Source organism: Hylobates moloch, unplaced genomic scaffold, assembly GCF_009828535.3.
Source record: "Hylobates moloch isolate HMO894 unplaced genomic scaffold, HMol_V3 SCAFFOLD_22, whole genome shotgun sequence".
NCBI lineage: Eukaryota > Metazoa > Chordata > Mammalia > Primates > Hylobatidae > Hylobates > Hylobates moloch.
The window spans coordinates 28,109,329-28,123,592 of record NW_026652297.1 but is presented as its reverse complement, the minus strand read 5'-3'; the positions used below and the strand labels follow the sequence as shown (position 1 = coordinate 28,123,592).

Below are 14,264 nucleotides of genomic sequence, written 5' to 3'. Positions count from 1 at the left end.
TAGGGTCTCACCATGTTGGCCAGGCTGGTCTTGAACTCCTGACCTCAAGTGATCTGCTCACCTCAGCCCCTCAAAGTGCTGGGATTAGAGGCGTGAGTCACCACGCCCTGCCCTGTTTTGTTTTTAAATAGCCAAAGTAAGAAAGCTGCAGGCTCTGAGAGGAAGATGTAGGAACTTGCTGGTGGTTGTGGGAGGCTGCATGCGAGGTGAGCAGAGGCTGGCTAGAGTTGACACTCATGCATTCTCGTTGAGATGTTGGCATGATGTTATGTCTTCCCAGCATTGTCCCTGCCACCCCTCCTCACCCTCAGGATGACTTCTCAGGTCAGAAAGCCTGGGCTGATACTAAATTATGACTTCTAGAACAGGGGGAAAGAGAAAGACCACTGAGCTAAGACCCGGCCTTGCCAACGTGCCTAGTGCTGAGAGTTTAGAGCGACTGTGATGTGGATTCATGTAGGCTGGCTGGCTTGACTTGCTTCTCCTTGTACCTTTCCCTAATGCAACTTCCAGCTAGACTTTCAAAATGGGTGATTTTTCCTCATTGGCGACAGCCCCAGACTATCGCATTCTGGAATTTGCAAGTCATGGACAGATGCTGCAAATGTTAAATGTCATTCAGGCATAAACCTGACAGTCAGAGCCCAGAGTTCCCTTCCTCTCCGGCTGAAGTGACAAGTCCCTTGCCTGGCTGTGCCTTGGTTTCCCCTTCTGGGAACGGGTGCAAATCACTCCCAGAGCCTCAGGCCCTGCCGGAGGATGTGATGAGCTCTGAGGACCACATATCCCGGAGTTTCTGTGTCTTTCTTGGAGGGAAGCTTTCTGGAGGCCTGGGTGCACTGTTGTCTCTGGCAAGAGGGATAGCATCAGGTTTTAGCTTGAATTTTAATATGTGCAGGGTGCTTGACCAGCTTCTGGCATTTGGGGCTGAATTTTATCTTATCTTATCTTATCTTATCTTATCTTATTTTTGAGGCAGAGTCTCGCTCTGTCACCCAGGCTGGAGTGCAGTAGCATGGTCTCAGCTCACTGCAACCTCTGCCTCCCGGGTTCACGCCATTCTCCTGCCTCAGCCTCCCAAGTAGCTGGGACTACAGGCACCCACCACCACTCCCAATTTTTTGTATTTTTAGTAGAGACAGGGTTTCACCATGTTAGCCAGGATGGTCCCAATCTCCTGACCTCGTGATCGGCCTGCCTCGGCCTCCCAAACTGCTAGGATTACAGGTATGAGCCACTGCGCCCGGCTGGGGCTGAATTTTAAACTAACAAGTCTAGAGTGCCTTTCATTTAAAAAAGAAAAAAAGATGTGTGTATATTTTAATATTTCACACTTTCTCTTCACTTTTGGGGCTGAACTCCTGGGGCAAAAAATATCCTAACACTTGTGGTTATGGAAGGGATTCCACAGCAGTGAAGTAAAGAGAGAGGTTATGTGCGTGTGTGGGTTTTCTAAGAGGTCTAACTCAGTCTCTGTGAGCTGGTTAGCTAGTTTGAGCACCGAATGTGTGCCCCAGAGGGCTTCCCTGCCTCCTCCCGCTGGCCTGAAGACAAGAATGCCAGGAGCCCGGCTCTCCCCTCACGTACACAATCCAGTCTGACCCACTCCCCCTCAACGTGGGGTGCTGGGCTTCCAATGTGCACAGCACCAGCACCCTTCAGCTGGCTGAAGGGGACACCCAGAATTCTGAGCCCTGGGCCCTGCCCTGGGTGAGTCACCCTCAGTACCAGGCAATGTATTGGACGCAGGCATGATATGAGGACTGCTCAGAGACCAGTAGTCATTATGAGCACGGGTTTGGAGTCAGAACTCGATTTGCATACTTGTTTACCTACTTATTGGCTATGTGAATTTGGATAACTTCCAGAAGCTTGCCAAGATTTATCATGTTTTTACCTCTAAACAGGTGGACCATGAGCCATCTTGAAAGCTGCCATGGGGATTGAATAATGGAGTGGATGTAAAGTTTTCTGTATGGAACCTAGCCTGCAATTAATTGGTGTTTGATAAATGATGCCCATAGCTGTCATTATTCAAAGCTGAGACAGGGCGCTGTGGTTGGGGTGTAAGGAGGAAGCCCAGCAAGGTCCAAGGAGGGCAGAGACTGCATTTTGTTAAATGAATGAATAAGGTGGATTTGAGCCTTAAAGACTGGAAAGGCTTTGGTTCTTTGGAGGGAGAAGAAGAGAAGATGGCCCAGTTTGAAGGAATGAGTGCGAAGGGTGTCCTGACTGTTTTCCTAAGGCCTTGCAAGGAAAAAGATCCTTTCAGAATTTCCTCCACCACAAGACACACAAACAAATGCACACTTTATATATACAGAGACCCATATGACATAGACACATACACACAGAGTACGCAGAGACCCACATGACACACAGGCACACACACACAACCCTGTCATGCATACATCATCATGCACAGAGACACACAATCCCAGAGAGACACACACAGAGACATATACAGGGGCTCATATGACACATGGACATACAGACACTCAGAAACACACTATCATGCATATACCCCCGTGCACACACACAAGACACAGAGATACACACCACACACAGACCATCAAGCACACACCACCATGCACACACACAGACACAGAGATACACACCACACACACAGAACATCAAGCACACACCACCATGCACACACACAGACACAGAGATACACACCACACACACAGAACATCAAGCACACACCACCATGCACATACACAGAGAGGCATAAACGCGTATGCAGTGAGTCGGTGGAAGAATGAGGTTAATGACCCCTGGTGCTAGCCCTTTCTCTTCTCCAGGGTGCACTGCCTTCATCGTGGAGCCCCCGGGGCTCTCCCCACCAGCCATATTCAGTGGAGGAACCTGTCCCGCATCATTGCAGGAACGAGCGCAAGCTCCCTTGGCGTTTGGGTTGGTGTGTGCTGGCCTCAGGCCCGCGTAGCTCTTTCCAGCGGGGTCTGCTGAGCTCCTCCAGCCAGGCCTTCCTCCTCCTGTGGCGGCCAGGTGCTGGGGGTCACACCTTCCCTGCAGCGAGCCTGCACTGCTGCCCAATGCAGGGAAAAGGATCTGTGAACTGAAAGGTCAGCCCGGGCCGCCTGCCCCGTAAAGTGCAGGCTTGATGCTAGGCAGTAACTTTCCTTCTGGGCATGACAGTTACACACTGGAATTCCAGCCCGGCCTCCCGAGGTGGGAAGAGACAGAAGAGGGCCGGCTCGTGGGCTGGGTTTAGACCTCAGGCCCTTTCTTGGCTCACCCCTGTCCACGTGTCTTGGTGGCACGGGTCCTGCGGCCTGAATGAGGGCTGTAAAGGATCCAGGATCCAGGCTAGAAGGCATAATCCTGCCCCTGGCAGCATTCCTTCTGCTGTGGTGGAAAGGAAACGGAGCCAAGTGCCATCACTCCAGGCCCACATACTTTCCACCGCCTTGCAGGACCTGAGGGCAGGGCCTGGCTGTGGACCCTGAAGCCCATGCAAGGAGACATGAATCCCTGGGCACCCAAAGAATGGTTCTGTTCAGACTCGTGGTTCATTTGCATCTTGGCTGGACAGGGCTGGAGCAGCGGGGTGCTGGGTTCCTCCTGCCTTCCAGCCCTGCTTGGACCAGCCCCACCTCCCAGTCCCTGGCCTGCTCACAGTGTGTGTGTCCTCCACTGCACCTCGGGGTGGCCCTAGGGAGGGAACTGGAGTCAGCTGGTATTCTCATCTGTAAGGTGGGGATGGCAGTAGCTATCAACCACCTCATTACAGCGTGCGAGGGTTAAGTAGGAGAACGCAAGGAAGACACTTCACATAGGGCTGGGCACTTGGTGCATGCTTTGCGGTAGCTGTTGCTATTATATTCTGCAATTCATGGTGTTTGCAGATCCATGTGAAGCTGGGGACAGTGAGAGGGCTGGAGGTATAGGTGGAATCAGTCCTGAATGGCTGAGAGCATCTTGCTCAATATTAGGGTATTGCATAGACAAAGAGGAGCTAGTCAAGGGGCAAGGTTAGATCTGTGTTTTAGAAAGAGCCGGCTGCAGTGCCTCATACCTGTAATTCCAGCACTTTGGGAGGCCGAGGTGGGAGGATGCCTTGAGGCCAGGAGTTCGAAACCAGCTTAGGCAACATAGTGAGACCTCATCTCTGAAATATATTTTAAAATTAGCTGGGCGTGGTGGTGCACACCTGTACTCCCAGCTACTTGGGAGACTGAAACAGGAGGATCGCTTGAGCCCAGGATATGGAGACTGCAGTGAGCCCTGATCACACCACTGTACTCCAGCCTAGGCAACAGAGTGAGACCCTGCCTCAAAAAAGAATAAGAATTAATTAATTAAAAGAAAAAAAAGGCCAGGCGCGGTGGCTCACGCCTGTAATCTCATCCCTTTGGGAGGCCGAGGCGGGCTGATCACGAGGTCAGGAAATTGAGACCATCTTGGCTAACATGGTGAAACCCCATCTCTACTAAAAATACAAACAATTGGCCGGGTATGGCAGCATGCGCCTGTAGTCCCAGTTACTGGGGAGGCTGAGGCAGGAGAATGGTGTGGACCCGGGAGGCGGAGCTTGTAGGGAGCTGAGATCATGCCACTGCACTCCAGCCTGGGCAACAGAGCGAGACTCCGTCTCAAAAAAAAAAAAAAGAAAAAGAAAAAAGAGGCTCTTTGGTGGCTGGCCCTGTGGCAGACAGACGGAGGCAGGGACTCAGTCAGGGACTGTTGCAAGAGCCGGTGATGGCTGGTCACGAGTGAGTCAGGAGGGAGCGTCTGTGAAGTTTGGAGCCTGTTACGGCATGTCTTGGAAAGGCATTAAAAAGTGCCACTGTAACTCCAGGGAACCTCTTCTCCTCTCATCTAGCTTGGCCTCTTGAGGTCCCCTCTCCTGCCAGATCCCCAGGACTCAGGTCTAGGTGGCACAGGGACATTCCAGCTCCACGTCGAGGGAGGAGGAGCGCCCACATGGCAGGGAGGCAGGCGCCTTCCTCCCGCCCATGACCCTCCAGGCCTCCTCCACTTCCTCCCAAAGGACCTTGCCAATGAATCTTTCCAACCCTGACTCCAGCACCTGTCCTTTAACTCCACAGATAGAGGAGTGGGGTGGGTGTGGGAAGGGAACCCTCCAAGGGGCTCAAAGTGTTTGCAGTCTCTCCTTTGCTTGCTGCAGCCAAATAGTTGTCCCCAACCATATCTCCCTGATCCCTGCCAGGCAGGTGTGGGTCTCTGCACACAGCACGCTCAACACCAGGAATCTCTGCTTCCTTTCTTTCTAAGCCCTGCTCCTTCTCTCAGGCCTCTCTAAGGATTTTTGAGTAGAGGAATGCCTACCCCTGGGGTATGAGGTAGTCTGCAGGGTGGCACCACCAGCTTCAGGACATCTGGGGCTCCTCTATCTGAAACTCAAGTTTTACTGAAAGATGAATCGGGGAGACACACACAGACACACTCACAGGCACATACACACGTACTTTGGAGTGAAATGCAAAATCCACATTCAAAGAACGCTTTCTCTCCCGTGCGTTTATTTCGAGGCCTGTGCAGGAGGAGGCTGCTGCCCTTTGGTCTCCAAGATCTTAGGTTCGGATGTAGGAGAAGCCCATGGGGTCTCTGAGTCTTTTCTGACTGTTCCAGGTCACCCCACTCCCTGTTGGGTCCTTTCAGCCTCACTATCTCCCATGCATAGCGCTTTCTAACTACAGCTTGGGCCGTGTGCCCCTTGGGGGTGCCCAGAGCTCACTGCAGGGCCCGAGGGCACAGGCAGGCCAGCGACAGGCCCGGCCTGTAGTCGCTAAAGAAGTACTGGTTGCCTGGTGTCTCTGCAGCCAGGCCAGAAGGGTAACCCTCTCCTTCCACGCCGCTTTCTTCCCAGAACCTGAATATCCAGGTGGAGGACATTCGGATTCGAGCCATCCTCTCAACCTACCGCAGGCGCACCCCAGTGACGGAGGGCTATGTGGAGGTGAAGGAGGGCAAGACCTGGAAGCAGATCTGTGACAAGCACTGGACAGCCAAGAATTCCCGTGTGGTCTGCGGCATGTTCGGCTTCCCTGGGGAGAGGACATACAACACCAAAGTGTACAAGTAAGAGGACTGCACCAAAGGGGTGACTTTGAGGGTATCCGCCCTGCCTACCTGGTTAAAAGAGTCCGCCCTGGCAGTGGCCTTTCCTTGGCCAGGCATGGCCAGGCAAGCTGGTGTCCCTGCAGGCAGTCTGCACAGAGCCCCTGGGCCGGGCCAGGTGCCAAGTTCAAGGGCGCCCTCTGGCATCCTTACCCTTGAGGAACTCACATATCTACAGGAGATAGACCCTAATCCCTAGAGTAGCCTGAGGGAAGGCATATTGCAGAAGTGAGATGCAAGGTGCCCCCAGCCCTGAGAACCCCAGCTCGGGGTGCTGCCGGCCAGCTCAGGGACTGCATGAGCTAGGCTAGGGCAATACCCTGGCCAGGCCGGGCAGAGACAACACCAACTTAAGAAGAAATGTTTACTTGCCCTTGGCAAATGATTTTTCGGAGAAATCTGGAAGTTGCAGCAGGTAATTGAGACACTGGTCCATGCAGTTCACTTCATCCAATCCCAGTTAAATCTGACAATGCTGGGATGATCTCTAAGGTTAATATTTCCCAATAGGGGAAAGAAGTAGACAGGGACAGAACCTGGAGTCGTTTTGACTTAAGGGGTGTCCAGTGGAAGGATTCCAGCACCCCAACAAGCTGATGGCTGGCGTATACTTGGTTGGTCATGGGGTGTTCCTCCTTCCTCTTAATAATGATAGGAATACTAGCTTGGCTTTACTAAAGACTTATAATGTGACAGGCACTATTCTCAGTCATTTAATCCTCACAACACCGCTGGGAAATAGGAGTCTGTTTTAGAGTTGAGTAAACTGGAGAAAGGTGGTAGAACCAGGAAGGGGCAGATCCAGGCCTCACGCACTCCCTGGCCTCTGGAGGTCCCCTGTGTCCCGCTATAGGGTCCACACTCTTAGAGAGTGCAGACTCTCAGCACTGTCTCTTTCCTTCCAAATCAGAGGAAGAAAAGACGTGGCTTCCATGTCAGGAGACCTGGCTTGAAGCCCCAGCTCTACCCGCCAACTCCCTGGGGTGCTGGGCAGACCACATATCCCTCCCTGACCCTGCCCCAGCCCTGCCTGGATGGGGTGGGCCGTAATTTTGTCCCAGCCCCCAGCCCCTCACATGGGTGGGTGAGTGCAGCTGCAGAGCTGCCCATTTGGGTGAGCACACAACACCGCAGGCTGGCCACGATGGTGATTCCAGTCCCCAGACATGGCCCAGACCTTTCTGTTGGCACCAAGAGTCACCGTCCTCTGAATACTTTGGAGAACTCCCACCCGACTCCTTCCTTGGTGACACCTTCTCAGCTTTTCTTACCCGTTGGAGCCAAGACAAGCAAACCCCCTCCCTGGCAGGCTTCCTACCTGGCTGGCCCTACCAGTGCCCCCAGCCTGGCTGCTGTTCTGAGCTGGACAGCATGCGCCTTGTACAGATGGCGTTTGGAAGACATCTCCCAACTGTGGCCCGTCCAGAGTCCTTCCCGGCTTCTGAGGAGTTGATCTCAGGCCAGTTTCGGCAGCTGGGCGCTGGGTAATCTTGTCACGTGCTGGATTGGAACCCCCATCCTGCCCCTCCCACCCTCGCGTCTGTGGCTTTGCCTTTTCAAGGACGGGGAAGACAAGGCTTCCAAGGCCAAGAGCGATCCAAGGAGGGGGTGGTGGGTGGTGCTGTCTGCAGGATGGGAGATGAAGAACAGAAGCTGCTGGAAACCAGCCCCTCCTGCAGCCTTCTAGCTGGAGAGGTGGGGCGGCCTTGCTAGTGGAGGAGTGGGAGGGGAAGCACGACCTTCTCAGCTTGTCCCTTTCATTTTATGTTCATCTCTGGGACTCAGTTGACAGTTAGGCCTACATGTGCCCCAAAGAGAAAGGTGCTGGGAAGACTTTCTGTGCCTCGGTGGGCTGTCGGGGCTGAGCTGCCAGCAAAGGGCTAGGACTCCTAGGGAATGGTAAAACTCAGAGACCACTGGCCTAAGCCCTGGGTCTGCAGGGAAGAGAACATGGAAGAGGCCTGAAGGGCAGTGGACTCAGGATGTCACAGCCCACACCCAGCAGAGCCTGTAAGGCAGCCCAGGTCTGCTTCAGGGAGAACACCACCCAGCAGTCTCCACCTGCTGGCCCCGCTGCAGCTCCTCTTCTCCCAGGGGTAGGGCCAGCTCAGAAGCACTGGCCAGTCTGAGGGCTGGGGATATCCACAGGCCCTGCTCAGAGGCTGAGGACCGCAGAGGTCTGGAAGGCAGACTGAGGACCACCACCCCGCCTGGCCCTTGAAGCAGTGGCTTCCGGTTGCATCTTTCCCATGTCCCTTTCCCTCTTCCTACAGCCTGTGGCTGCTATTGCTGGCAGCACACCTCTGAGGCTCAAGAAGGGACCCCTTCCCTCCCGCCATGCAGCACTGCCCACTCTATGCAGGAAATTATTTTCAAAGTAATTCTCAGTCTGGGGTGGAGTTAGTAATCTCCATATATCCACCAAGGCCCCTGAAGGACCTTATAGTCTTGGAAGCTCACCTGCTTAACCCCCGAGGGTCCCCCACCCCACTGCTGCCTTACTGGACTGGCTCCCTCTGTGAACCTGCTGGGCTGGTGGCCACTCGGAAGCCTTAGAGCTGTCCCCTGGCCGCCAACTGCAGCTCTTCCTCAGCACCTCTGCTTCCCCCAGTGATACGGTTTGGCTGTGTCCCCACCCATATCTCATCTTGAATTGTAGCTCCCGTAACCCCACATGTCATGGGAGGGACCCAGTGGGAGGTAACTGAATCATGGGGGTGGGTCTTTCCCATGCTGCTCTCATGATAGTGAATAAGTCTCATGAGACCTGATGGTTTTATAAAGGCCAGTTCCCCTGCACACGCTCTCTTGCCTGCTGTCATGTAAGACGTGCCTTTGTTCCTCCTTCACCTTCCGCCATGTTTGTGAGGCCTCCCCAGTCATGTGGAACTGTTGAGTTTATTGAACCTCTTTCCCTTATAAATTACCCAGGCTCGGGTATGTCTTTATTAGCAGCATGAGAATGGACTAATGCCCTCCAGTTACCTGCACACACCCCAGAGGTCTCTGCAGCCACAGGCTTGCCAAAAGTAGAGTCAGGGGCTCCTCACCAAGGCCTGCTCTCTGATTGGTGTGGCCGTGGCACTGACTTCCACACCGGGCTGGGTGCAATGCATGTACCTTGAAGCCAATGAAGCTTAAACTTCAGGCCCCCATTCCTGGTGCCGGAAGGGAGCATTTTGTAGTCATAATTTTGTTCTCCCAAAAGTAGGATCCCAATATTGACATCATTTAATTGAAATGAGCTCTCTAAGCAGAGATTCTGCATTTAATGTTGCAGCTCAGGAAGTCAGGCCTCCAGGGGTTTGCCTGGTTGGTTGGCTGAAATGTGGACCAAAGTGTGGCCCACAGTGAGTGAGTAGAAATGCTGACCCTGCCTCCGTTGTGTGTAGAGGACAGAATTCAAAAGCTTAGGGAGGTTGGATGTTAGAGGGGATCTTACCTTTAAGACCTCCTCATCCACACTGGGAAGCTCCTGAAGACACGCCTTTCACCTTGACAGTGAGAAGTAAATATATGAAAGGAGCCCCAGCCTCCTTGAGGAGCTGTGATCACTCTTCTCTGAAGGCCAGACCTCACAGCAGGAACAGCAGCCACCGAACCAGTAACCTGAATGCGATAGGAGTAATTGGCTCCAGGGCGGCAGGGGCCCCGTGGCTGTAGTACTACCAAAGGCAAGGTGGACGTGCTGACCCTATTGGACAGTGGAATCAAAGCAGCAGGCAGTCTGACTGCTGCAGACCTGTGGTGTTGGCTGGTTGATCATGATGTTCCTCGAAGTGAAATAGACAGTAAGCCTACTAAGTTCGTACTTAATCTGTATAAGCAGAAAACTTCTAGGTCAAGCGAACAAAAATCTGTCCCGAATCATAAAAGCAGAGTCATGACCCCTCAATCCATTCCCATACTTGAGCCAGTTTTATCAGACTGGAAGCTCTTGAATGAGGGAAAGGCTGGGTACCCTCAAGGAAGCACCCTCGTAGCCTGCCAGAAATTTATACTGTATTCTTTCTCCCAGTTCTCCAAAGGCACCTTTCACCAAGATGAGCCTGCATTGGAGAAAAGGAAATACTCAGATCTTTTGGACTACTGGCCACTGGTTCTGAGCTGACACTAATTCTAGGAGACCCAGAACATCAAAGTGGGGGCTTATGGGTTTTTAGCTTACGTCCATCTCAAACTCATCCTGTGCTATTTCCCCACTTCCGGAAAGCATCATGGAAATAGATGTACTCAGCAGTTGGCAGAATCCCACGACACCTGCCTTCACTCTTGGCAAGAGGAGCACCGGTGGGTAGGACTCTTGGTTGAATCAGTCCAGCTCCGTGTTCTCCCGACAGCCCAGCTATTGGCCTAGCTGCCTCTTTCATAGGCAGGCTTCCCGCTCCACTTCACCCAAGGCTGCCTCACTCACTCCAGTCACTCCTCCAGTCTCCAGGCCTGGAGCTTGGTGGGCTGTCTACACCCTCCGAGGGCCTCCGTCTGCAGCTCAGAGGCCTGTCCCCAGTGAAACACTGGGATGGAGGAGGGGAGGGGAGGCTCTGGGAGGCCTGAACGTGCTAGAGGGTCTGCAGCACATTCCTGGGGGCTGATGTCAGAGGGATCCGGGCTGCTGGGGATAGTTGTTTGCTGTGGGCTCTGCACTCTCCATTTAGAATGCAGGACATCTGTTCCTGGAGAGGGTGGCCCTCACTGACGGCTGGAAGCAGAGGGGTTTTCCTGAGCCAAGGCAGGCGGTGAGCTCTGGCCAATCCTCGAGCAGCTGGTGTTCCCCCGAGTATCTTCTCCCGCCCCCTTGTGTGGGCGTCATGGAACATGCTCTAGGCTTCCAAGTGCAGGGGCCTTGCAGGAAGTGTGTCGGGAGGGCAATGGTTCCTGGAATTATTAATAGCCCTCCTGAGCAGTTCTCTGGGCTGCCGCTGTGGTGAGCACGCACCTGAATTTGCCAAGATAGTCCTCAGCAAGATTCCGTGTCATTGCGTTCACAGGCACACTAGAATTGTAACAAGTCTCAGATTTGGGTTAAGGAGAGACGATAACTGTGTCTGTAGGATTTGCCCTTCCTCTGTCTTCACATCCCATTCACTCTGAGACAAAGGAGGTACTTCCAGGGCTGCTGGACCAGCAGGGATGGGATCTCGCCTCTGCCCTGTCTCGGGGTCAGCCTGCCCAGCGAGGCCCCTCCGCTGGCTCCTTCTGGCATCTCACTGGGTCCTGCCACGCAGGGACAAGTACACGGGCCCTGAAAAGCTGGGTCGGCATGAGCAGGTAGCAGGGACTTCCTGGACCTCCATATTTCAAATCCCACCATCATTCAGGGCCCAGTTTAAAGCCTTCTCTTCCGTAAAGTTGTCTCTCATCACTCCGACCATGGAATCCCTCCCTCCTCTCACTCTTCTTTTTTTTTCTTTAACAAATACAGTTTTATTTATTTACTTATTTATTTCACAAACTCTTATGTAGCTCTTCCTATGTCTGGGCACTGTTTTAAATGACAAGTATTAACTCATTTAAACTGTCACAACAGGCCAGGCACTGGCACATGCCTAAAATCCCAGCACTTTGGGATGCAGAGGTGGGCAGGTCACCTGAGGTCAGGAGTTTGAGACCACCCTGGTCGCAGGAGACCTCAGCCTCTCCAGAGTGCTAGCCTCTTCTTAAAGGGCCAAAGTCATGGGAACCCAGACGGGGTGAGGCGGTCTCCTGCCAAGGCCTCCTTACAATGATATGACTTTGCAGAAATTTGGACACTACCTCCAACTACAGATTTATGGCCCGGTGTGGTGGCTCATGCCTGTAATCCCAACACTTTGGGAGGCCAAGGGAGACAGATTACCTGAGGTCAGGAGTTCGAGAGCAGCCTGGCAACATGGTGAAACCCCGTCTCTACTAAAAATACAAAATTAGCCTGGCATGGTGGCAGGTACCTGTAATCCCAGCTACGCAGGAGGCTAAAGCGGAAGAATTGCTGGAACCCAGGAGGTGGAGGTTGCAGTGAGCCGAGATCACGCCAAAGCCCTCCAGCTTGGGCAACAGAGTGAGACTCTATCTCAAAAAACAACAACAACTAATAAACGGTCACAACAATCTAGTGAAGTAGATACTATTACTACTTCTGATTTGGACATGAGAAACTGAGGTACAGTATTCTTTTTGTTAGCCAATCTTTTTTTTTTTTTTTTTGAGACGGAGTCTCTTTTTTTTTTTTTTTTTGAGACGGAGTCTTGCTCTGTCGCCCAGGCTGGAGTGCAGTGGCGCAATCTCGGCTCACTGGAAGCTCCGCCTCCCGGGTTCACGCCATTCTCCTGCCTCAGCCTCTCCGAGTAGCTGGGACCACAGGCGCCCGCCACCACGCCCGGTTTGTTAGCCAATCTATTACTTATCAGTTGGTTACTGTTTCAGAAAAAAAAAAGGAACACTTTGCACGTGCTAGCAATACAGGCTAAGGGCTTCCCTAGGATATGGCACAGAGACAACCTCAACCTCACTGATCTTCCTGGGTGCAGGAAGCAGTAGTTTCATTACCATTGTAATTTCTACTACTAGGCAGATTGTACTTTGATTCAGCAGATGGAGTAATTTAAGACCGTTTTCATTGTTTCTCACTGGAAATACAAATTAAATCTTGTTTATCATTGGGAGAGTTTAGCAGTCAGCTTGTACTGCTCATTGACAAAGAAAAAGCTAAAGAATGACAACAGGCCAGGCACAGTGGCCCATGCCTATAATCCCAGCACTTTGGGAGGCCGAGGCAGGCAGATCACTTCAGATCAGGAGTTTGAAACCATCCTGGCCAACATGGCGAAACCCCGTCTCTACTAAAAATACAAAAATTAGCTAGGCGTGGTGGCGGGTACCTGTGGTCCCAGCTACTCAGGAGGCTGAGGCTGGAGAACTGCTTGAATCTGGGAGGCAGAGGTTGCAGTGATTACACCACTGCACTTCTGCCTGGGGGAATAGAGTGAGACTCTGTCTCAGAAAAAAAAAAAAAGAACGACAACAAATTATGTTGGAATTATCTGAAGAGTTAGTGTAAACAAATGGTTTACCTTAGACTATGAGGGGTTTTCTAGGACCAGGGATCTCACCTGTTTTAAATACCTTTGTGCATTCTGTGTTCCTGGGCTTTATTATTATTATTTCACCACATTGAGTGAGTCCTTTTTTTCCTAGAATGGAAGCTGCCTGAGGGCAGGAGGCCTTGTCCACCCTCTGGGTCCTGTTCCGCAGTCCCTAGTGTGGTGCAGGCATTAGTAGGTGCTCAGTGAATGCTGGCGGAATGGACTGAGCCGGGACCCTCTGTGAAGCAGGGCTGAGCTCCAGGAGCAGGGCCCAGTCTCTCATGTTCTGCCTTGTTGCAGAAGGAATCGGGGTAGGCGTCATGATGCCCTGGTCACCTGTCCCCTCCCATCGTCTGCAGAATGTTTGCCTCACGGAGGAAGCAGCGCTACTGGCCATTCTCCATGGACTGCACCGGCACAGAAGCCCACATCTCCAGCTGCAAGCTGGGCCCCCAGGTGACACTGGACCCCGTGAAAAATGTCACCTGTGAGAATGGGCTGCCGGCCGTGGTGAGTTGTGTGCCTGGGCAGGTCTTCAGCCCTGACGGACCCTCGAGATTCCGGAAAGCCTACAAGCCAGAGGTGAGGACGGGGCACGAGGTGTGGCCATTTGGCACCTGGAGAGGATGGGAGGGTGTTGAGGGAGTAGGCAGGATCCCCAGCAGAGTGAGGAAGGGTGGCCTCAGCGGAGATCACCATTGTGGCTGCTTTACTCTGAGACCTGAGCGCCCTCTGCAGAGAAGGACCACCTGGGGGAGAAGAATACCCCAGCCTCAGTTGTCACAGGCTGTTGGTACGCTGTCTACTGGGTAAGACAGGAGCAGACGATGAAGGGATGTGCGACAGGGACCTTGTGCCCCTGCACAGTTCCCAAAGGAGAGCTAGAAATGTGACCCAGCTCTGAAAAACACATGCAGTCAGCGACACATTTTCAAGCATGTTTGGTTTATTTTGCAAGAGAAAGGATAACAATTTTAAAAAGCTTCCACCAAGGTAGAAAACCTGCCATTGTCCTAAGTCATCTATACATTAGTCACATTATACTTATGTGAAATGGCACCTCTGTGTGTGGCGGGGGGTGTATGTGTGTGGGGGTGT

At 52.7% G+C, this 14,264-nt stretch overlaps 1 protein-coding gene and 1 long non-coding RNA gene across 2 annotated transcripts in view; one reads left to right on the top strand and one right to left on the bottom strand.

The window, feature by feature from the left end:
• LOC116461958 (uncharacterized) overlaps positions 1-10,786 on the bottom strand; it is a 29,113-nt gene extending 18,327 nt beyond the window's left edge. Inside the window, exons 1-2 of the long non-coding RNA XR_004246214.1 lie at positions 9,548-10,786; positions 5,909-6,032 (exon numbers count right to left, since the gene is read on the bottom strand). This is a non-coding gene — a long non-coding RNA (uncharacterized LOC116461958). The remainder of the gene's footprint in view (positions 1-5,908; positions 6,033-9,547) is intronic.
• LOXL2 (lysyl oxidase like 2) overlaps positions 1-14,264 on the top strand; it is a 68,200-nt gene that overhangs the window by 20,632 nt on the left and 33,304 nt on the right. Inside the window, exons 3-4 of the mRNA XM_032144052.2 lie at positions 5,855-6,066; positions 13,526-13,748. Of these exons, the coding sequence (XP_031999943.1) occupies positions 5,855-6,066; positions 13,526-13,748 (435 nt within the window). The remainder of the gene's footprint in view (positions 1-5,854; positions 6,067-13,525; positions 13,749-14,264) is intronic.